Source organism: Labeo rohita, unplaced genomic scaffold (assembly GCF_022985175.1).
Source record: "Labeo rohita strain BAU-BD-2019 unplaced genomic scaffold, IGBB_LRoh.1.0 scaffold_87, whole genome shotgun sequence".
Taxonomy (NCBI): Eukaryota; Metazoa; Chordata; class Actinopteri; order Cypriniformes; family Cyprinidae; genus Labeo; species Labeo rohita.
The window spans coordinates 375,149-397,831 of record NW_026129821.1 but is presented as its reverse complement, the minus strand read 5'-3'; the positions used below and the strand labels follow the sequence as shown (position 1 = coordinate 397,831).

Here is a 22,683-nt window from a genome sequence, read left to right as displayed (position 1 = left end):
CACTGTTGCACACATTCTCGAATGGTGTTTTAATAATTCTGAAATGCCTGATATATAATCACTTCCATAACCGTGTCACTGACATCACATCTGAATGCAAGATAATCATCGTTTAGGAAAAAGGAGCAACAGTTTTCACCAGTTGCAGCAAGTTTCATTCATTTATTATATACTTTGTGTGTTTCCCAGGTAGTGATGATTTTAATTTGTTGAAGACATAGGATGGAAACGGTGCTGCTTATGCAATTTTTTGCAATATTTCAGTTTGGAGCTAGTGTAAAGTAGCTAGTGACATCACAGCACAGGATCTGAGATTGGAGCTGTGATCATATTCACATTTCTATCATCAGTAGTTGTAGTGATGAATGAAGCACTGATCACACAGGAGTCAAAACAAGCGGTTTTCTGTCGGTCAGAATGGCGTTTTCTGAGTTTAACCGATGTGAAAGCTGTGTGTGTAACCCTTCACCCTCACATGAAGCTCACAATCACATTGCTATTAAAACCACTGGAATCCACCTGTGAGAATCCACAAACAACAGTGAATGTGAACACCTCGAGATGTGGTTGCATCTGAAATTGCATACTGTCTTGTGGTTACTATATTCGTTCAGAATCTTGCTCTGTGGTCATTAAAAAGTATGTTCATGTATGAAAACGGTTAGTAAGAGTGAAACTCAACATAATGTGCCATGTTGTCATTGGCCGTCACCGTCTTTGGTCACATGACATTTACGGCTCAGGTGATTCTCAGTTATAATGTTAGCCCCACCCCTCATTATAAATTATAATGAGTGATTATTAGATGTTTTCTTGCTGGTCGTGAATCTTCTTGAGGATCATCCAGCAGGTGGAGCAGCAGATCTCGGTCTTGAGCTTCATGTGTTGGTTGTGGAGGATCTTCATGGCAGACGCTCCTGTGATCTCATGTGTCTGTGTGGATGTGCTCCAGCAGATTTTACAGCTGTAGAGATGTGTTTGTTTCAAACTTTAGTCGCTAGAGCTCTGGTGTGAACTGTATGTTCTTCTGCTTTATGTAAGAACTTATGAAATCCCACCAGCCTCACACATTTATTCACAGACTCTTAAAGCGACAGTTTGGCCAAAACTGAACCTTCTGTCATCATCATTCACTGCCTGAATTTTGAAACCTGTTTGATTCACTTATTTTGAGAAATGTCTCAGTGTTTCTGTTCATACAGTGAAGGTCAGTGGGATCTAGTGTCGTTTGGTTCCCAGTGTTCTTCAAAACAGGTTTGAGAATGATGACGGGACGATCATTTAGGATGAGCTGTGTGAGAGCGTGAGCTCTGTGCTCAAACTTTTTGCTTGATAGTGAGGAAACAAGTCAACTTGCTGAGATTTCAGACGCAGCCGCTGAGTCACATGATCAGTCACGTGACTTTACAGCAGGGCTGGGTGATACGGCAAAAAATATAATCACATTTTTTTTCAGAATTCAAACTTTAAGATTTTGATTTAGTTTTTTCAACATTTAAAACATTTTTATAACACAATTGAAGTAACATTTGTAAAACTACAGCACTCACATTAAAAGAAGCTCAACTGGCGTCTTTTTCAGCACAAACACAATCTGTGTGAACAAACACACAAGACTTGCAACATGAAGCACAAAACCAGTCATAAGTATCACAGGTGTATTTGCAGCAATAGCCAAAAATGCATTGTATGGGTCAAAATGATCGATTTTTCTTTTATGCCAAAAATCTTTAGGATATTAAGTAAAGATCATGTTCCATGAAGATATTTTGTAAATTTCTTACTGTAAATATATCAAAACTTCATTTTTGATTAGTAATATGCATTGCTAAGAACTTCATCTGGACAAATTTAAAGGTGATTTTCTCAATATTTTTCAAATAGTTGTATCTCGGCCAAATATCGTCCTATCCTAACAAACCATACAACAATGGAAAGCTCATTTATTGAACCTTCAGATGATGTGTAAATCTCAATTTCAACAAAATGGACCCTTATAACTGGTTTTGTGGTCCAGGGTCACATGTGTTCTGATACACTCATTCATAGAGCACGTCACACATGAGACGTTCAGCATTTTTGGGAAACCAAAAGAGAATGTTTTAGAAAAATTATCTGTCGGTTCTTTTCTGTAACTAAAAATTAAACCTTTTTTTGTGAGAACCTAAGGAGAACCAGTAGAGAACATTCCCTACAGGTTATTTTGAGGTTTTATTTTTAAACCTGTCAACTCATTTTTCATAATCATAAACTGCATTTTGCAAAATTACATGACTATGAGTTGTAATCCGGTGTTTATCCTGATAAAATGTAGAAATAACAGTGAAACACAAGTGATTATTATGTAGCACTGATTATTGATGCTCATTCATCTGAAGTCATTTATGCTGTGCAGGGTCTGGATGAGTTTCGGGGAATGTTCTGTGCGCCTAAAAAAAGACTGTTCTATTGCCATAAGGAGAACTTTCCTGGCTAACCAGAAACAAAGGTCACAAATACTGGTTTTGGGATCATTCTGGGAACCCAACTTTATTATCTGAGTAATCGATAAAATCACAACAGTCATTCACAGCTCCGGTGATTTACTCAAAAACATGTGAATTGAGCCGCAATGAAGCAAAGTCTTGGGCTGCGTCTGAAATCACACGCCCTCTGATTCTGGTCTTTGATAAGCAGTTACTTCACAAAACAAGTATGTTGTATATAGTATGAATGAAATCTGGACGTACTACAGTTATCATGTGACCATGTGTGCGTCAGACGTGTCATCACTGTCATTCACAAACTCTCCTGTGGCCTCATGGGATATTAAAGTGCTATCAGGTGCGCTTCACTTCAGAATCAGGTCATTCGGTTTCGTTTCGTTTACTATGAATGCTGAATTCAGACACGCTGCTCTTTTCACATGCTGTTTTCACCTGCTATACAGTAGTGAAGTATGGGATTTGGCACACAGCCGTGTGTGTGTGAGATGAGCAGCTGGTGTTGAGATGAAGAAAAGAGTCTGTTTTTAGTAAATATTTTCAGTTTGATGAGTTTGATCACAGCACACTGGCTCAGACGGCCGTGTGAACGTTTATTTAAGGATCAGCGGATGAATCAAACGAGTCGTTTTAAAGCTAAAGTGAGTGTTTCTGCATCATTAGCCTCACTAAATACAGCTGCAGAAATTAAGATTGAAGCACATTTCCTGAACGCTCCATTGGTCAGATAAACAGATGGTCCCGCCCCGATCGGTCGAGTCAGATTGGCTGATGTTCCTCTCAATCAAACGGATCAATGCTGTGAAAGCGTCACACTGTTTCACTCTTCAGGATCAAACTAGCAGCCATTCTGAACACTGAACACACACACACACACACACACACACACACATTCATAAGTCTGAAGACCGTCATTTGCTTCTTTCATCTTCATTTTTGTGTTGCTGGTGATGTCAGTTGCTATGCAACAGTGCTATCAGAGCCAGTTTCCATGGCAACCAGAGCAGCATCGTGCACTGAATGAGAGAGAGAGCGTGGGAAACACTGTCTCTCACTGTCACACACACACACACACACAGTGATCCGATTCAGAGAAGCAGCACACCAAACAACAGATTATGAATTTAAAACTGCCATAGACTCCCACTGCTGTGTGTGTGTGTGTGTGTGTGTGTGTGTGTGTGTTGCTGCACTGTTCTTCTGCTGAGGGTCTGAATGGCGTCTCGTCCCGCTCTGATGACATCATCAGCCTCCTCAGCTGCAGTGGGCTCTGAGTGGAATACTGAGCAGCTCTGTGTCGCCCCCCTCTGGACGATCCCACAATCTGTGCGTCTGCTTCATGCATATGTGCATATTTTTTTCAGAAACACTTGAAATCATCAAGCAATCAATATAACACAAATATAACACTACTATTACACTGAATATTAAATATTAGATTTTATCTTTATTTGTCATCGACCTTCAGCTGAACCTCTCAACACACATACTTCAGTCCGTGTTTGTCATCATAATGTGTTTTAAGGGTTATTATTATTATATTTTATTGTTATTTAAGGGTTTTATTATTATTTAAGGTTTATCCAATAAATAAAAAATATAATATAATATATATATATATATATAAGAATTTTTTAAAATATACACTACAACTCAAAAGTTTGGGATCAGTAAGACTTGTAATGTTTAAAAGAAGTCTCTTCTGCTCATCAAGGCTGCATTTATTTGATCAAAAATACAGAAAAAAACAGTAATATTGCAAAATGTTATTACAATATAATGTTTTTTATTTTAATCTACTTTAAAATATAATTTATTCCTGTGATGCGCAGCTGAATTTTCATCAGCTGTTACTCCAGTCTTCAGAGTCACATGATCCTTCAGGAATCATTCTAATATACTGATTTATTATTAGAATTATCAATGTTGGAAACATTGTGCTGACAAATACTGTTTTGGAACCTGTTTTTTTTTTTTTCAGGATTCTTTGATCAATAAAAGGTTAAAAAGAACAGCATTTATTTAAAATAAAAAGGTTTTCTAACAATATACACTTCTGTTCACAAGTTTGGGGTCAGTACATTTTTATTCTTTCTTTTTTTGAAAGACGTTAATACTTTTATTCACCAAGGATGTGTTAAATTAATAAAAAGTGATAGCTTAGATTTACATTATTAGAAAACCTTTCTATTTTAAATAAATGCTGTTCTTTTAACCTTTTATTGATCAAAGAATCCTGAAAAAAGAATCACAGGTTCCAAAACAATATTTGTCAGCACAACTGTTTCCAACATTGATCATTCTAATAATAAATCAGCATATTAGAATGATTTCTGAAGGATCATGTGACACTGAAGACTGGAGTAATGATGCTGAAAATTCAGATTTGCATCACAGGAATAAATTATATTTTAAAGTAGATTAGAATAAAAAACATTATTTTATTTTGTAATAACATTTGCAATATTACAGTTTTTTCTGTTTTTTTGATTAAATAAATGGGGTTTATATAGCTATATATAACATAAAATATAGATATATTAAATATATCTATGAAATTGTAGTGTGTGTGTGTGTGTGTGAGCTGTTCTTGGTTTGTGTGTGCAGAAGTACCGTTACCATGACGAGGAGACGCCGCCGCTGCAGCACAGTCCCGCTCACCTGACCGCAGGAAAGTCCGCAGAGATGCTGCACGTCAGCGACGGCGGACACGCCCCCATCGACGGTATCCACGGTTACACGCCCCAGATGCACGTATCACCTGCTAAGGTGAGACTTCAGTCCTGGTGAAGTGTGTGTGTGTCAGTTTGAGGTCGTCATATGTCCGTCAGCACACATCCGCTCAGAGCTGTAATGCGGCTTTAAACCATGACCTTTGACCTCAGCTTCACCTCTGACCTCATCATAAAACAGTAACAAGGCCTTTGACGTCTCAAAGCGGGACACACAGGTCAATCCCCTCCGCTGATGAAGCAACAGTCTCATTTACAGCAGATGATCTATGGTCATGCTTAACAATGTCAGTTTATTAATAGATATAATCATCTCAGTATCAGTTCTTAAATCGTTAAATGTTATTTATGGCACATCAGACATCTATTAATCACAAGAATCTGTGCTTTGTTTCTTTTGATATGATTCTTAAATTCTGTCAAGTTTTTACACTAAATTTAATCAGTAAGTGCTGTTTTAGTGTGGCCACAGATTCAGCTGTAGTGAAGCGATCATCACTTCCTCTTTACTATTAGTTACAGGAGCAAATCAACATCAGAAGAAACAGAGCAACTCACTGAAATCATGAATCATGTAATCCATCAGTCAGTGATTTGAGCATCAAGAAAACATCTCAAGATCAATATTGTCAGGAAAGACAGTCAATGACCATAAACGCCATAGTCAGCTAGAAACAATAACTCCAGAAAGGAACATTTTGATTAATATATGCACTATATGACATATTTATTATATTTTTACGTCATTATTTAATGTATGTTTGAATAAATCTGTCATGAAAACAAGTTTTGTTTTATTTCAACAACAAACTGGAGCAGAAACTTGATTGTATCATTGAAAAGTAGCCTATCTAAGCCTTGTGTGCAATTTATATGTTTGTTTGCAATTTTTTTAAACAATTTAACCTTAAAATGAATAATATTTAAATTTGTTGCACTCTTTAATATTATAGTAATGTGTCAACTGACTGGGTTTCCTGCATAGTTTAATAATAATAATAATCATAATCATAATAATAATGCAGTTTATTTAAGGTGCCTTTTAAATCATTTAAGGTTGCCGTACAGCAGGAGCAATAAATATTTTTGTTTATAATAAATTGATTTGTGAAATCTTACAGCTTCACTTTAAAATGTGTTGTATTTTTAATTTATATTAGATTATTTTTATTTGTTTTGTTCCTATTAATCGCTAACTACTAGTCACATGATTCTCCATACCAGTGACTCTCCTCACACACACACACACACACGCCTATGTACACTGTGTGTATATGAAAGAAGTCTCTTCTGCTCACCAAGGCTGCCTTTGTTTGATCACAGACAATACAGTAAAATAGTAAAATATTATTTCAATTTCAAACAGCTGTTTTCTATGTGAATTTCTGTTAAAATGTAATTTATTTCTGTGATGTGCAGCTGAATTTTCAGCATCATTACTCCAGTCTTCAGTGTCACATGATCCTGCAGAAATCATTCTAATATGCTGATTCGCTGCTCTGAATGTTACCAATGTAATGTAGCAATTGCTCTAACTAGTTGCTCTCTCCTGTAACTAGCGTCTGTGTTGTGTGTGTTTCAGCCGGTGTTGCTCCCCAGCGGTCACGCGCCCTACTACGCCACCTCTACTCTGGTAAGCGCTCTTCCTCCTCCTCCTCCGCCTCCTCCTCCTCCTTCTTACTCGATTGGACACAATACAACATAGTGTTAAAAAAAACATGCAAGTGGAGTTTTGACAGAACTCATTAACACTTTACAATAAAAGCGGTACATTTGAAGAGATCAGATGCAAAACCAGCTAAAAGCCACCTCGGTCAAAAATGAGATAATGATAGTGAGTGAATGCTCCTGACACACAGTACACGTCCATCAAACACTTTGACTTCAAACTCACTAAATCCCAGCCTCAGCTCAATCAGAAGTGCTGGTACTTACATAGAAACCGATTCATAGGAGCCTGATTAAAATGCTTATTTTAGAGAAAAATATCAGATGAATTTAGAGGCTTTTGCATCTGAACTCTTCATTTGTTACAGTATCTGTGTTAACAGAACTATAGAACGATTAATTGTTAGTTCATGTTAGCTCAGGTCCATTATATAATATTAACACATAAAACATTTGTGTTTAGTAACGTACTAGTAAATGCTGAAATTAACATTAACTAAAATTAATAAATGCTTTAGAAGTGTTTTTCATTATGGACGCTTGTTTTCACCACAGGATAAAAAAATATGTATGTAATTGTGACTTTTCATCTCACAGTTCTAAGAAGAAAAATGTCAGAATTACAAGATATTAATAGAATTGTGAATTTTTTTGTCACAATTCCAAGTTTACTCACAGTCTTATATATACGATTTCTTATGTCAAAATCCTGACTTTTTACATAGATATTGAGAATTTTTGTCAGTTTTTTTTTTTTTTTTTCACCATGGAATAAAAAATAATTGTGATTTTTATCTCACAATTCCAATTTTTCTTCTCAGAATTCTGACTTTGTATCTGATGTATAATTATATATCTTTTAAATCATTTTTTAAATATCTTAAGCTTACATTTTTTGTTTTTATTTAGCCTATCTTTTGTATAATTTATGTTCTATATTATTTTGACTTAATTTCCAAAATTGTGAGAAAAAAAGTCTGAATTGTGAGTCATAATTACCTTTTTTATTTCTTGAAACCTGATATTGATAACTATATTAGTCAAGTCAAGTCAAGTCACTTTTATTTATATAGTGCTTTTAACAATACAGATTGTGACAAAGCAGCTGTACAGTATTAAATAGGAAATAGTGCATCAGTAATGCACTAGTAAACACTCAATTAGTGTCCACAGCAGTGATATCTGCTGATATATTTGACGTCTGTTGCTTTAAGCATTTGAGCTCTTGATAGATTCAGTAGATTCAGAATCAGTAGATTCTGATTGGCCGTTAATGTTTTTATCATTCATCAGTGTAAAAAAAAATCGCTTTAAAACGGTTTGCATCGATATCGCTGGTCTGTGTCGTTATCGTTATAGTTGTCACGTTAGTTAGTCTTTTAAATTCAAAATGATTTTTAAAATTATACATGTCTGTTGTTATCATAGTTATTGTCCTTTATCCATGAACACTGCTCTGAAGTGTAGATGTAGTGTGCGTTAAGAGCACTGAGATTGGTGATCTCAAGTAGTCAAGAGCTCAGGTGAGTGTATTGAGACAGAGACAGAGTTTGTGCACTTGAAATCTGTGACAGATGTTCTGATTTGAGATGGCCCCGCCTCCAAGTGCAGATGTGCTGTGTGGTTGGTCAGTTGACGTGTCCGTCAGCTGACGTTCCTGTGTAAGTGGGCTGTAATTGGTCAGTGTGAGACTTTGTGCCGGTCGTCAGGTGTTTTTGTCCAGATGAGTCATGTGACGCAGGGTGGTGGGCGGAGCTCCAGGTGACAGACAGACGGATGCTCTGCCTCTCCTGCACTCGCACTAGCACACAAATCACCATGGAGATGGCAGGGATGTTGGTCTCCATAGCAACAGGAACACTTCATGAGAGAGTGAGATTGAGAGAGTAATGTGGTGAATAATAACCCTGTGCTGAAGATTTTTCTTGATTTAGTGTTTGAGTGTGAACTCCACAGAAAGTTCAACAGCAGTACTGAGCTCACGGCACTGTTCGCTCCACAGACTGACTGATGTCTCTGTTTGTGCTGTAATGATCATTACATCTGGTTTTGCCATTTTTTGCCATGTTAGCATTTTAGACAGTCAGGTGTGTTTCTCATATCTGTCAGCAGAGCTGGGTAGAAACTGATTACATGTAATCTGGATTACGTAATCAGATTGCAAAAACGAAGTACATGTACATGTTTCAGTTTAAAATATCCGTAATCAGTTACTTTTTTATTGATGACATGATTACATATTATTCACACAATAGCAATAAATTCTGCATCATTTATTGATTTTGTCTTATTCCTCTTTTTTATCTTTTAAATGTTCCTTTCTAACAGTCTCCCGCTCATACACACTCAGAAAGTCCAGTTTTGTGGACATTCACACGTAGATCAGTCATTAGTCAGGTGGCGACAGCATTGGTTTAAGAAGTTTTCAACACTGCATCAACTACAGATGAACACATTCATTTGTATTTTTTTATAATGTCACTGCAGTTTAGCCATGTATTATGTATTATTGAAAGTTTGTCTTTCAAACTCATTAAAATGCACAAATTCGTATTATTTTTTGTTTGCAGACATTCTCAAACGTGTTGTCATCTGAACGTTTCATGTAAAGGGGTGCTCAGTCAGCAATTCTGTAACAGACAATCTCTTCCTTCGCACTGAACTTTGAGCGTCGTCACTTTACAGACGTTGTTTATGCTCCAACAGCAACATTACACACTAACTAAAGTTAAAAAAGTAAAATTATAATCAATGACCCCTTTAATTACCCCTAAGATTTTTAGTTAGTTAAGTTTTAATAATTAAGTATTAATTAATTACTTCATTATAATTAAGTATATAATTAAGTATGATTAAGTATCACATTTGCATGATCACGGTTCTCTGGTCAATGGTCATATAGCGTACAGGTAAATATAAAATATTTCGCCTTTTTAGTAAGTGAATTATTTTGATTGTTATTTTTAAATTATTTATTTTAATTTTACATTTTTACGATTTAAGTCACTTGTTAGCGTTTCATTAAACTCACAAACCCCCTGCAGTTCCTTTACAAACCCCACTTTGGGAAACCTTGATTTAATATAACAATTATATTTTCTCACTCTTTGTGTTTTTACATCATTATGGTACAAAATTATTCTGTTTAAATCGATGATAACCGAGTTAGGTCAAAAGTAATCTAAAAGTAGTCTGATTATATGGCCTAAAATGTGTAATGGATTCATTACTGACTACAATTTTTGTCATGTGATTTGTAATCAGTAACGGATTACAGTTTGTAAGTAATCCACACAGCTCTGTCTGTCAGGCGTCTCAAAAATCACTTACAGCATCTGTTCTATTTTGTTCTACTCTGTTATAAACCTACATCAGCAATTCCCAGTCTTTTTTTCAGTTAAAATATTTCTTGAAGTTCCCCTGAAAATGTATAAATTTTAATAATTTATCGAAGAGACGGTTGAGTGATGACAGTTAACGGTCACGTGACATGCAGGTAAATAAATTAAAGGGTTTATTTTGATCGCTTATATTTTAAAATGTATATTTATTTACTTTAATTGTAAATTATAATTTAATTAATTATCATTAGCTTTTCATCCCTTTTTTCATCTCCATTACTGTTACTGGCGCCTTTTTCTGTCAGAACGAGTAACTGAAGCAGCAAACCTGTGAGAGAGAAAGCGCGCGCGGGAGAGCGGTGTGTGTGTGTGTGTGTGTGTGTGTGTGTGTGTGTGTGTGTAACGGTCGCGCGGCAGCAGGATGAAGCTCCTCGCGCGCGTCTGTAGCTCATTTCTGTGCGTCTCGAGGTTCATTTTGCGCTCGTGATTCCGGCTGAAGCGGAAGATGAAACGACACTGAGGCGCCAGGACTGCTGTCATCATCATCTTCATCATCTTCATCATCTTCCTCATCCTCATCATCGTCATCTGTCCGCGGTTGACGGACGGTCGCGGATTGTCTCTCAGATCTCCTTCTCCTTCGGTCGGACTCTAAACGATCCGGTTCGGTTCGGTTCGGTTCGGTTTGATTCGGCGTCGGTGTGAACGCGTGTGTGATGTAATCCCGCGGCTCTGACGTCATGTTCGTGTCGGTTTGGTACGCGAAGAAGATGGGCCGAAGATTCATCAGCAACGTGCGCAAAGCCAAGAGACACAGACAGAGACTGACGGTGAGACAGATGTGTGTGTGTGTGTGTGTGTGTGTGTGTGAGAGAGAGAGACAGATGTGTGTGTGTGTTTGTGTGTGTGTGTGTGTGTGTGAGGAGAGAGAGAGACAGATGTGTGTGTGTGTTTGTGTGTGTGTGTGTGTGTGTGAGGAGAGAGAGAGACAGATGTGTGTGTGTGTTTGTGTGTGTGTGTGTGTGTGAGGAGAGAGAGAGACAGATGTGTGTGTGTGTTGTGTGTGTGTGTGTGTGTGAGAGAGAGAGAGTGTGTGTGTGTGTGTGTGTTTGTGTGTGTGTGTGTGTGTGTGTGAGGAGAGAGAGAGACAGATGTGTGTGTGTGTTTGTGTGTGTGTGTGTGTGTGTGAGAGAGAGAGAGAGATGTGTGTGTGTGTGTGTGTGTGTGTGAGGAGAGAGAGAGACAGATGTGTGTGTGTGTTTGTGTGTGTGTGTGTGTGTGTGTGAGGAGAGAGAGAGACAGATGTGTGTGTGTGTGTGAGGAGGAGAGAGACAGTGTGTGTGTGTGTGTGTGTGTGTGTGTGTGAGAGAGAGACAGATGTGTGTGTGTGTGTGTGTGTGTGTGAGAGAGACAGAGAGAGAGACAGATGATGTGTGTGTGTGTTGTGTGTGTGTGTGTGTGTGTGTGTGAGGAGAGAGAGAGACAGATGTGTGTGTGTGCGTGTGTGTGACAGCTGTTTGCGAGTGTGTCAGGAGAGAGAGAGAGAGAGGGAGAGGGTACAGTGAGACCACTGTGTGTGTGTGTGTGTGTGTGTGTATCAAGTGATTCTCTTGTAAAGGCTGCTGTGGTATTACCGTGGTACAGTGATGGTAATATCGTGCCTCTGTTTGATTACTGTGATTTTACATGGCACTGAATGGAATACCACCATCACGCTAGTGTCTATTCCTAACAGAAATCACTATAGTAACCAGTTTATGCCAAAATATCACAGTTATGTGAAAAAGACGAGCGTGAGAATGCAAGGTTGAGAAGCTTCTGTGAGTGTGGTGAGGTTACCGTGGTAAACTGTGTGTTTATGGTAAGAGCGTGTTTTGTCCTGTGTATTTGTGCGTCTTGTTGACAGTTGCCAGATTTCTGCTGAGCGCTGCATCGTCTCCATGGTGACCAGAGTGATGGTGTGATGCAGTCTGTGCACGTTGTCATGGCAACTGCGTGGCATGATCGCTGTGATGTCACGCAGGAGGAGGAGTGTGAGACGCTAGTGAACTACAGCTGAGTTTAGTTAAACTGACGGGTGATTCTGCTACTGGTTAAGATAGTTATTAGTGCAGTCTGTTTAGTGTCAGCATGCTAAATCAGCTTGACCATTTGAACTGGTCATGTGTAGTGGTCACCAGCTGAACCGGTTAGCTGGTTTAGACGGTTCTTTCGACAGGATCTCAGGTTAAATGTGTGTTTTACACAACGTCACTGTGACTTTTAAGTTTTCACCATTTTTACCATCTTTCCTGGGATGATTCCAAATATTAATAGTTTAACCAGTGTTGCCAAGTTGGCGGTTTTCACGCGGAATTGGGCTACTTTAACACTTTTGCCACGGGTTGTTTTTCATGTCAGCGGGTTGAAGCGACATCAGTAATTATATTTTAGCCTCTGGAATGCGAATTGTACCAGGGCAACCCCCGCCACAAAATGTGTATTTTACCCCGGAACGTAATTTTTACTGGGGGAGACCACTCCAAACACGATTGCGCGGGTTTTGTTGTAAAAAACCTGGCAACCCTGAGCTTCACTAAAAACTAAATAGGCATATTTTAAAAAGCTATTAAAATAGCAAAACACAACAAATTATTGAAACTTTCAACTTAAATTAAAACAAAAATGGAAAATAGAAAAGAAAAGAAAGATTCAAAATAACTAAAGCTCAAATAAAAATTCATAGAAAATAGGCATATTTAAAAAACTATTAAAAACGACAAAAGCACAACACAATTAGCATACTAACTAAAATAGAAAATTTAGAAATAAAAACAGATTTAAAATATTAATAGTTTACTAAATTAAAATGAACACAAAGTGAATAAAAATATATAAACATTTAAAAATACAAACTAATAAAATGACAAAAACACAACACAGTTAGCCTACTATTAACTAAAATGGAAAATTAAAATGGAACATTTAGAAATAAAAATGGATTTTAAAATATTAACAGTTTAACTTGATGTACTTAATTAAAACAAAAACAAAAAACTTGTAATAACTAATAACATAACTCTTAAAATGACAGAAACACAACACATTTGCTAAAAGTTGAACTAAAATTAAAATATAAAATCAAAACTGATACTAAAATGTGACCCTGGAGCACAAAACCAGTCTTAAGTATCACGGGTATATTTTAGCAACAGCAAAAAATACATTGTATGGGTCAAAATGATTGATTTTTCTTTTATGCCAAAAATCATTAGGTTATTAAGTAAAGTTCATGTTCCATGAAGATATTTTGTAAATTTCCTACTGTAAATATATCAGAAATGTTTGATTAGTAATACGGATTGCTAAGAACTTCATTTGAATAGTCGATTTTCTCAATATTTTGATTTTTTTTGCACCCTCAGATTCCAGATTATCAAATAGTTGTATCCTAACAAACCATACATCAATGGAAAGCTTATTTATTCATTCAATTTAAAAAAATTGACCCTTATGACTGGTTTTGTGGTCCAGGGTCACAAATAACATGTCATGCCATCATAACTGCACATGAAGACACATGAGAGAAACAGTAGAGTTCAGAAAATGAGAGTCTGGATATTTATATCTGATGTTTATTAATAAAGATGCAGTTCTAATTCTGGACTCATGAATATTAAACAGATGCGAATTCCACTGAAGTGTGAGTGTGTGTGTATGTTTAGATAAAAGTCACTCAAACTTTTAGAAGTCATCAGACAGCACGAGAACAAACACGTGTGTGTGTGTGTGTGTGTGTGTGTGTGTGTAATCTCTTGCTTATGGACATTTGGCCTGTGATGAGGTTGAGAGGCTGACACTGTTACCATGGAAATGTTAGTTGCTAAGGAAACTGGATTTTCCCAGAGGACTCACAGCTGTTGCCATGCAGTAGCCGTAGCAACCAAATGACACACACACACACACACACACACACACACACAGTGCTCTGACTGTACAGTGATGCTGTGCTCGTCCTGTCTGTCTCTGTCCACATGAACACACAGTAACACATCAGATCAGCTGTCACTGTGTGTGTGTGTGTGTGAGGCAGCCACAGGCCCTCCAGTGCTGGTACTCATCAAACAACTTTAATTAAAGTTCTTCAGCTCCGTTAATGAAACAGACTGGATGTTAATTACCCAGCGTGTCTCTCTCAGGTCGTTTACGTTGTGAGTCTCCAATGTGTGTCAGTTCTTCAGTGCTTTCAAGATGCTTTTGATGAAAAACTCACCCTGATTACATAAAGGAATAGTTCAGAATTATAATGAAATTATAATCCAAGATTAGGATGAGATTGTTTGTTCATCAGATTTGTTTAAATGTGTCATTCCATCACCGTCTCACCAATGCATGTGAATGGGTGCCGTCAGAATGAGAGTCCAAACAGCTGATAAAAACATCACAATAATCCACAAGTAATCCACACCACTCCAGTCCATCAGTTCACATCTTGAGAAGACAAAAGATGAAACAAATCCATCATTAAGACGTTTTTGATTCAAATACATTGAGTCCATAATCCATAATAACACTTCCTCCAGTAAAAATTCCATCTCCTGTTGTCTCTCACATCAAAGTCCAGCCACATGTTTGTTTAGAGCTGTTTTTTTTTTTTTTTGCTTGTAAATGTTGCTTGATCTGTGCAGATTTTCTCCTGATTCAGAACAGACCACTTTTTCACATTATGGACTCAGTGTATTATAGTTCAGAACGTCTTGATGATGGATTTGTTTCAGCTTTTGTCTTCTCAAGATGTGAACTGATGGACTGGAGTGGTGTGCGTTACTTGTGGATTATTGTGATGTTTTTATCTTTCACTACGAAGCTCCGCCCCCAGCGGTGATTGGTTCTTAAATGCGTCTGATTTCATGCTGATGAAGCGCTGCTGTTCAGTCCGTCATGAGCTGATGCTGATGAAGCTGTTTGAGCGTCACTGAGAATCATCCAAGATGATGTGCTGAAGAGATGATGATGATGACAGACCTCAGAAACTCAGTGAGTGATGATCCTGATGAGTGATGAGTGATGTTTTCTCTCTGTGTCTCAGATGAACGGGATGGACGGAGACGTGGAGTATGAGGAGATCACACTGGAGAGGGTTAGAAACGTCTCTTCCTTTCAGCTCTTCCCAAATGCATCGTATCAGAGCACTAGTGCATGAACATCAGTGTGTGTGTGTGTGTGTGTGTGTGTTTAGGGTAACTCCGGTCTGGGCTTCAGTATCGCCGGTGGGACCGATAACCCTCACATAGGAGACGATCCCAGTATCTTCATCACTAAGATCATCCCAGGAGGAGCCGCGGCGCAGGACGGACGGCTGAGGTACAGGAACACACCTGCGCCATTATGTCACACCCGTAATATGTATTTAGTCATGATCTATATTTAAAATCAGCAAACATAAAATTTACTATAAGAGATACCAAGTGTACCCGTAGTGAAAAAAACAAAAAACTAAAATGTATTTAAAATACATTTATTTCATGCTAAGTGTACTACAAATACATTTACATCTTATGTACTTAATAAAAATACCCTGCAATTGTACTTTTAGTGTACTAAACTGAGATATTTAAACTCTGCTAAATTGGAACAACTAATATTTTACTTCATGTACTTTAATATTCCAACTAATTCCAACTAATCATATACTGAAGTATATTTGATTGTGCTAAAGTGGAACTATTGCAGGTATACGTTAGGTACACTTTAAATATTTTGCATTTAAAGACCGATATTATTTAAATATCACACATCATCAGCAATAGTGACATTAAAGCATATTTTAGGCTTAATATTAAGAAATGTGCATTGTGCACAAGTAGTACTTCAAATAAAGTTTAACTACAATTTTTATATCAGTAAGTCTCAAGTGATATGTCAGTTAATATGTTAATAGACTTGAACTATACTTAGTGTAAAATAAATGCATTTTAAATCTATTACTTTTTTACTAGTGCAAAAAATAACTGCGTTTTTTTTGTAAATGTACTAATTTAAACACTGCATTTCATCAGCTAATGAGAATGAGATTTAATTCAATTTAATAATTTTTCTAAGTTGTAATTAAAATACAGAAGAAAAAAATTTTGAAGAAAATTTTAGTCTTTCTACCCCGAATTTTCATACTAAGTTCAGGGTGTTGCTTGCTGATTCTTCGTAATCCAAATTTACTAACAAATCCTCTGTAAAAATTCTAAGTAAATCCTACATGAAATGAAATACAAATAATCTCATTTCACTTTTAAACAAATACAGACTGCATGAATCAATCAATAAATTTTATTTAATAAATAAATGAAAATAAAATATATTTAGCTCAAACATAATTGTTTTGAAAATAATGTTACAATGCAAAAATAGGCTTCATTTTCTTTAAGCAACAGTTATTTATTAATTAAATCATTTAACCCCAAAGAGGTCTCAATTTACTACTAAATTAGCATACAATTAGTAATTAGTGTTTTACTAATTAAATACTGCTTTATGATTTTTTCAGATAATGAGAATAGTTCATTCATTTTATTGCAAAATTGTAAAAACAAAAAAATCTGAGTTTTAACAGATTATTGCTGACCATTTTACTTAAGACTTCAAAATGTTAGATTCATTTGTGTGTGTAACTTTCAGATTCTTTGTAATTATTTGTGAAATTTACTAGGAATTACTGAGTGAAATTTGGTTCAAATCCTACACGTTTTTTGTCCAGTGTAGTGAAACTGTGGTGAATGTGCTGTGGAGATGATCTCTGGTCCTGAGCGGAACTTGTTGAAGTGTCTGATTTTGTGTCTGATGTGTTCTCATGATTAGTGAGATTCACCCATCTGTGTTTCAGGGTGAACGACAGCATCCTGTTCGTGAATGACGTGGATGTGCGTGAGGTCACGCATAGTTTTGCGGTGGAGGCGCTGAAGGAGGCGGGGCCGATCGTCCGGCTCTACGTGCTGCGACACAAACCGTCTGCAGAGAAAATCACAGAGCTCAAGCTCATCAAAGGCCCTAAAGGTGAGCGAGCGAGTGAGCGAGGTGGGCGGGGCTGATGTTCAGCTGATCTGATTGGCCGATCCTGTGCCGCAGGTCTGGGCTTCAGCATCGCGGGTGGCGTGGGGAACCAGCACGTCCCCGGAGACAACAGCATCTACGTCACCAAGATCATCGAAGGAGGAGCCGCGCATAAAGACGGACGCCTGCAGATCGGAGACAAGATCCTCGCTGTGAGTTTGCTGAGTATTGTATAAATGTGTCATTCCATCACTGTCTCACCAGTGGATGTGAATGGGTGCCGTCAGAATGAGAGTCCAAACTGTTGATAAAAACATCACAATAATCCACACCACTCCAGCCCATCAGTTCACATCTTCAGAAGACAAAAGATGAAACAAATCCATCATCAAGATGTTTTTAAACCTTAAAGACCTAGAACGTTTTCAGGGCACCTGACACGCCTGCACTTTTCTTTGTTTTCTGGCAGTCAGCATCAAGTGCCATATATCATTATAAACAGTAGAACTTGAAGTTTCATCTTAGCTAATTTAAGGTCCAAATTTTCCTACAAGCCAAAACAGCTCTAAACAAATACGTGGCTGGATTTTGATGTGAGAGATAGGGATGTTCATGTCGGTTATTTTTCCTAACCGACAGCCGACGCTTGTTAACCGATTATTATCTGTTGACCGACAAGATTATTTTAAATCCGAATTATTTTAGAAAGGACAAGTGTCTGTGACCCATTAAAAATAACAAAATTAGTTTTCCATGGATTAATTTTAGATGCACGAAAAGCAACAGAACATGAGGATTCACATGATCACGTCATCACGCACCTGCAGCGCTTCTGCGAACGGGGAAAAACATAATAAAGCCAGGCTATTTATAATGAATGGACAGGCCTATTTGATAAATATTTTTACTTAACAAAACAAAAGAAAAAACTGTGCAACAAGTAGTTAGTATGCAGAGTTTTGGTTTGCACGAAGGAAGACGGCTGAAAGCGGCGTCCTATTTTTCTTTATTTTACAAAAGCACAAAGATTTGTTTTTATTGTGAATGTACACAAATAAAGGCAAACCATTTACAGTTTCAGTTATCTGTATGACAAGAAGGAGTCGTTTCCACTGTTAGAAGGGAAAAAAAATCAAGTGACTGCGCCGGCGCTGCACGCACACACAGTTACGCATTGCTAACTTGGATTGCTAATATGGAAAAATCACACCGCTTAATCGTTCTCAATGTACTGCCGTGATATTATGCCAAACAATTTGTTTTATGTGGATATTGGAATGCGAGTGAAGCACAAAACTAGGTTTACGTAATAAATATTGTTTTGGCATTCAAAAACATCTCGAATACGGAAACATTTGGATTTGTGTCGTACGAGAGACCCAACGTTAGTTTCAGTTTCGCTTTAACCTAAATTAATTCATTCTGGCTTGTCATTTATATAACTGAACTATATATGTATTTCAATCTTGTTCTTTTCTGAATACTGTTAAACTGAAAGGATTTTCTTGTGAGTGAGGGGAAATAAAATAGCCTAGCCTATGTTTATAGCATTTATAAACATTTCGTGTAAGCATCAGGTCTATTTCTGAATGTAGCCTAATAATAAAATGCGATTTAACGTTATATGCCTACAATTTTATTTTATTTTAAAAATCCAGCAAACGTCTTAAAATATTTTGATAAATTACTGAAAAAAAAGACCTTTTAAACCATTTAACTGATTGTATTAATAGGTCAAAATTCTTTCTGTCGGTTAACGGTTAAACGGTTAAACCGAGCATCCCTAGTGAGCGATAACAGGAAATGGACTTTTTTACTGGAGGAAGCGCTATTATGGATTATGGACTCGTATTTTATCTAAAAACATCTTAATGATGGGTTTGTAGGTTTTATATTTCTGCTCCACAAAATCCTGTAAAACACACGATGAGGTGTGTGTGATGATAATCATGGATGTTCAGTGATGCTGGTTAGTTTTATGGACTGGCACTGATCTACAGTGTGTGTGTGTGTGTGTGTGTTTAGGTGAATAATATGTATCTAGAGGATGTGATGCACGAGGACGCTGTAGCGGCGCTGAAAAACACCGGAGACGTGGTTTTTCTGAGAGTGGCCAAAACTCTTCATCATCATCAAGACGCCTACAATCCTCCTGACATCACCAGCTGTGAGCGCACACACACTCCCACACGCTCCATCACACTCCTACACGCTCACACAGCTGATCTCTGACGTGTGTGTGTGTGTCCCTGCAGCGTATTCTCCTCATATGGACATGTCTGATTACCCACAAGCCCTCAGTCCCTCGTCTCCGCGCCGCTACTCCCCCATCCCGAAAGGTCTGCTGCTGGGGGACGAGGACATTCCCAGGTCAACACACTCTTCTTTACATACACACATCGCACACACCTTCTGCTGCGTTTATACAGTCTAACCCTAACATTAAAAACATATTACATTGAGTAATGGTGTGCTGTGCGCGTGTGTCTGTAGGGAGCCGCGGCGCGTGGTCATTCTCAGGGGTTCTACGGGGTTGGGCTTCAATATCGTGGGCGGTGAGGATGGCGAGGGGATCTTCATCTCCTTCATCCTGGCGGGAGGAGCCGCTGATCTGAGCGGAGAGCTGAGGAAAGGAGATCAGATCCTGAGTGTACGTCTCTCTCTCTCACACACACACACACACACACTGTCACTCCAGCGTTGCTGTAATGTTGTCGTGATGTTGCAGGTGAACGGTGTGGATTTGCGACATGCCACTCATGAACAGGCGGCGGCGGCGCTGAAGAACGCGGGACAGACGGTGACCATCATCGCACAGTACAGACCGGAGGGTGAGAAAATCACAGAGAAATCCAGCCATAATTACACTGTCCTGACAAACCAGACCAGTGCATCACACGTGTGTGTGTGTGTGTGTGTGTTTAGAGTACAGCAGGTTCGAGGCAAAGATTCATGATCTGCGGGAGCAGCTGATGAACAGCAGTTTAGTTTCTGCAGCGGCGTCATTACGGAGCGGGAAGAGAAGCTTCTTCATCAGGTACTGAAGACAGAAACACACACACACACACATACACACAGGGTCCAGAGCAAAGCACACAGAAAATTGATTTAGTATTATTTCATTACAAACAGTCAGTTACTGCTGCTGCTGCTTGTGGCTGAACCTTTTAGAGAAAAAAATCAAAATTGTAATTGGTCAAGAAATGAGGTAATAATACTGAGTAAATGCTTCTCCACACAAAGAATTTGTTCATCAACTAAATTCATCACTAAATTCCAGCCTCAACCCAATCAGAAGTACCAGTACTTACATAGAAACCTATACATAGTAGGTAGAAAGAAATGCTCATTTTAAAGAAAAACATTTAATAATTATTTTATTTAAAAAAAACATCAGAAAAATGTGTCTTAAATGCTTTCAAATGTTTCAAACCATCAAGCTTTTTTGGCAGAAAAAAATGCAGGGACACAAAATAATAATTGCTATTATTATTATTATTATTAGTTTTTATTTAAATAATTCTTGTTATTTAAAGTAAAAAAAATATTACTGTTAATAATTGTTATTATTGCTTTTTATTTAAATGTTTTATTTAAATAATAAAAATAAATTAACTAAAATAAATTACTATAGTAATAATACAGTATTTTACTATTGAACTGTAAAATAAATCTTGTATTTAATAATAATAATAATTAAATTTTATAGTATAACAGTAGATGTCTAATGCTAATATTTATATTTTTCTTAATTTCTTTGATATCAAAGATTAAACCGCAGAGCTTTTATTTTGGTGGAAGACTGCAGCAATAATTCATTCAATTCAATTCAATTCAATTCAATTCATTCAATTGTTCTTTTTTTTTTTTTTTACAAATTTTTACTCTCATTTATTGCTTGGAGGGTCTTAATTTTTGGTCAGTGATGAACTGACTTCATATGTAAGCTTTCGCTGCTAGAGGGCGCATTTTCAAAACAAACAAGAACCAAAGGTGTAGTTTAATGATGCATGATAGAGTGTGGAATCATGGGAGTTGTATTCTTCATCCTCACAGTCGATGCAGTCCGACAGAAATCATGTCCATTGATGAGCTAATGTTTTCTACAGAATAAAACCAGAAAATCAAATGTGTCTGGCGTCATTGGCAGGTGACGCCTGCCTATTAAAATAGCTTATTTCTCTGAATTTAAACATTCTTGGAAACATTTTGGATAACGTACACAAGCCAGCAAAATATATGACACTGTTTTAGTGTTTTTTTTTATATTTTAATCAAAAAATCTTACATATTGTGCCTTTAACTGGAATATTGACTTGTACTATTGTCCTTGTTTTAAAGTTGCTTTATTTAGAATTGAATTTTGTTTGCATTATCAACACACTGTATTTCTGTTCAACACTGTGAAGATGCTTTGACACAATCTGTCAAGAAATAAAGGTGACTGGACCTGAACGCACACATACACATGATGCTACTGCCACTGACTCTCTGTGTGTGTGTGTGTGTGTGTGTGTGCAGGGCTCTGTTTGACTACGATAAGACGGCGGACGGTGGCTTCCTGTCGCAGGCGCTGAGCTTCAGGTTTGGAGACATTCTGCAGGTGTTTGACTGCAGTGATGAGGAATGGTGGCAGGCCGGAAAACTCACTCCACACGGAGAGCTGGAGGAGACCGGATACATTCCCAGCAAGAGGAGGTGTGTGTGTGTGTGTGTGTGTGTGTGTGTGAGTCAGAGTGTTTCGCTGACTGATTTACAGTGACTCTGAACTCTAATGTGTATCTGAACGTCACCCGCAGCAGCTGATCAGGTGTGTGTGTGTGTGTGTGTGTGTGTTTCTGTAGGGTGGAGAGGAAGGAATGGTCCCGTCTGAAGACGCGAGGCAGAGACGCCGTCGGCGGTGAGTGAGTGTGTTTGAGTCTCGTGTGTAGCTCACGCAGGTCATGTGACGCTGACGCTCTGTGTGTGTGTGTGTGTGTTTCAGCACGCAGCGAATACATCGTGAGCTATGAGACGGTGATTCAGACTGAAGGTGAGTCTCGAGTCGCTGCATGTCACTGATGTCAGAGTGTGTTCTGCTGACTGACTGTGATGTCATTTCCTGTCTCGCAGTGCATTACGCACGTCCAGTCATTATCCTCGGGCCGAGCAAGGACCGCGTCAATGACGATCTGCTCTCCGAGTTCCCCGACAAGTTCGGCTCCTGCGTCCCACGTAAGAATTACTGTTATAGGGCCTGTTGTATGGATTTGTTTGCTACACACATACTGAAGCGCACGACGTTTAGGGTGATTTCAGTGAGGACATAAATACATGAACCACATCTGCTGAGAGTCACTTCATGAGCATTTGACCGTTCCACTTGAGTAAAACTATTGTCATACCATACACGCACAGAACAGTAAAGGTAGACAGTAAAAAAAATATAAATAAAAG

At 37.8% G+C, this 22,683-nt stretch overlaps 1 protein-coding gene across 2 annotated transcripts in view; it reads left to right on the top strand.

Annotated features, from left to right (window-relative positions):
• dlg4b (discs, large homolog 4b (Drosophila)) overlaps positions 1-22,683 on the top strand; it is a 34,502-nt gene that overhangs the window by 6,820 nt on the left and 4,999 nt on the right. For both annotated transcript variants that reach the window (XM_051105028.1, XM_051105030.1), the window contains 15 exons: positions 5,091-5,252; positions 6,798-6,848; positions 15,293-15,343; positions 15,443-15,567; positions 17,081-17,250; positions 17,323-17,459; positions 19,273-19,414; positions 19,503-19,617; positions 19,741-19,897; positions 19,976-20,078; positions 20,173-20,284; positions 21,769-21,945; positions 22,092-22,147; positions 22,232-22,279; positions 22,360-22,461. In XM_051105028.1, the coding sequence (XP_050960985.1) occupies positions 5,091-5,252; positions 6,798-6,848; positions 15,293-15,343; positions 15,443-15,567; positions 17,081-17,250; positions 17,323-17,459; positions 19,273-19,414; positions 19,503-19,617; positions 19,741-19,897; positions 19,976-20,078; positions 20,173-20,284; positions 21,769-21,945; positions 22,092-22,147; positions 22,232-22,279; positions 22,360-22,461 (1,708 nt within the window). The remainder of the gene's footprint in view (positions 1-5,090; positions 5,253-6,797; positions 6,849-15,292; positions 15,344-15,442; positions 15,568-17,080; positions 17,251-17,322; positions 17,460-19,272; positions 19,415-19,502; positions 19,618-19,740; positions 19,898-19,975; positions 20,079-20,172; positions 20,285-21,768; positions 21,946-22,091; positions 22,148-22,231; positions 22,280-22,359; positions 22,462-22,683) is intronic.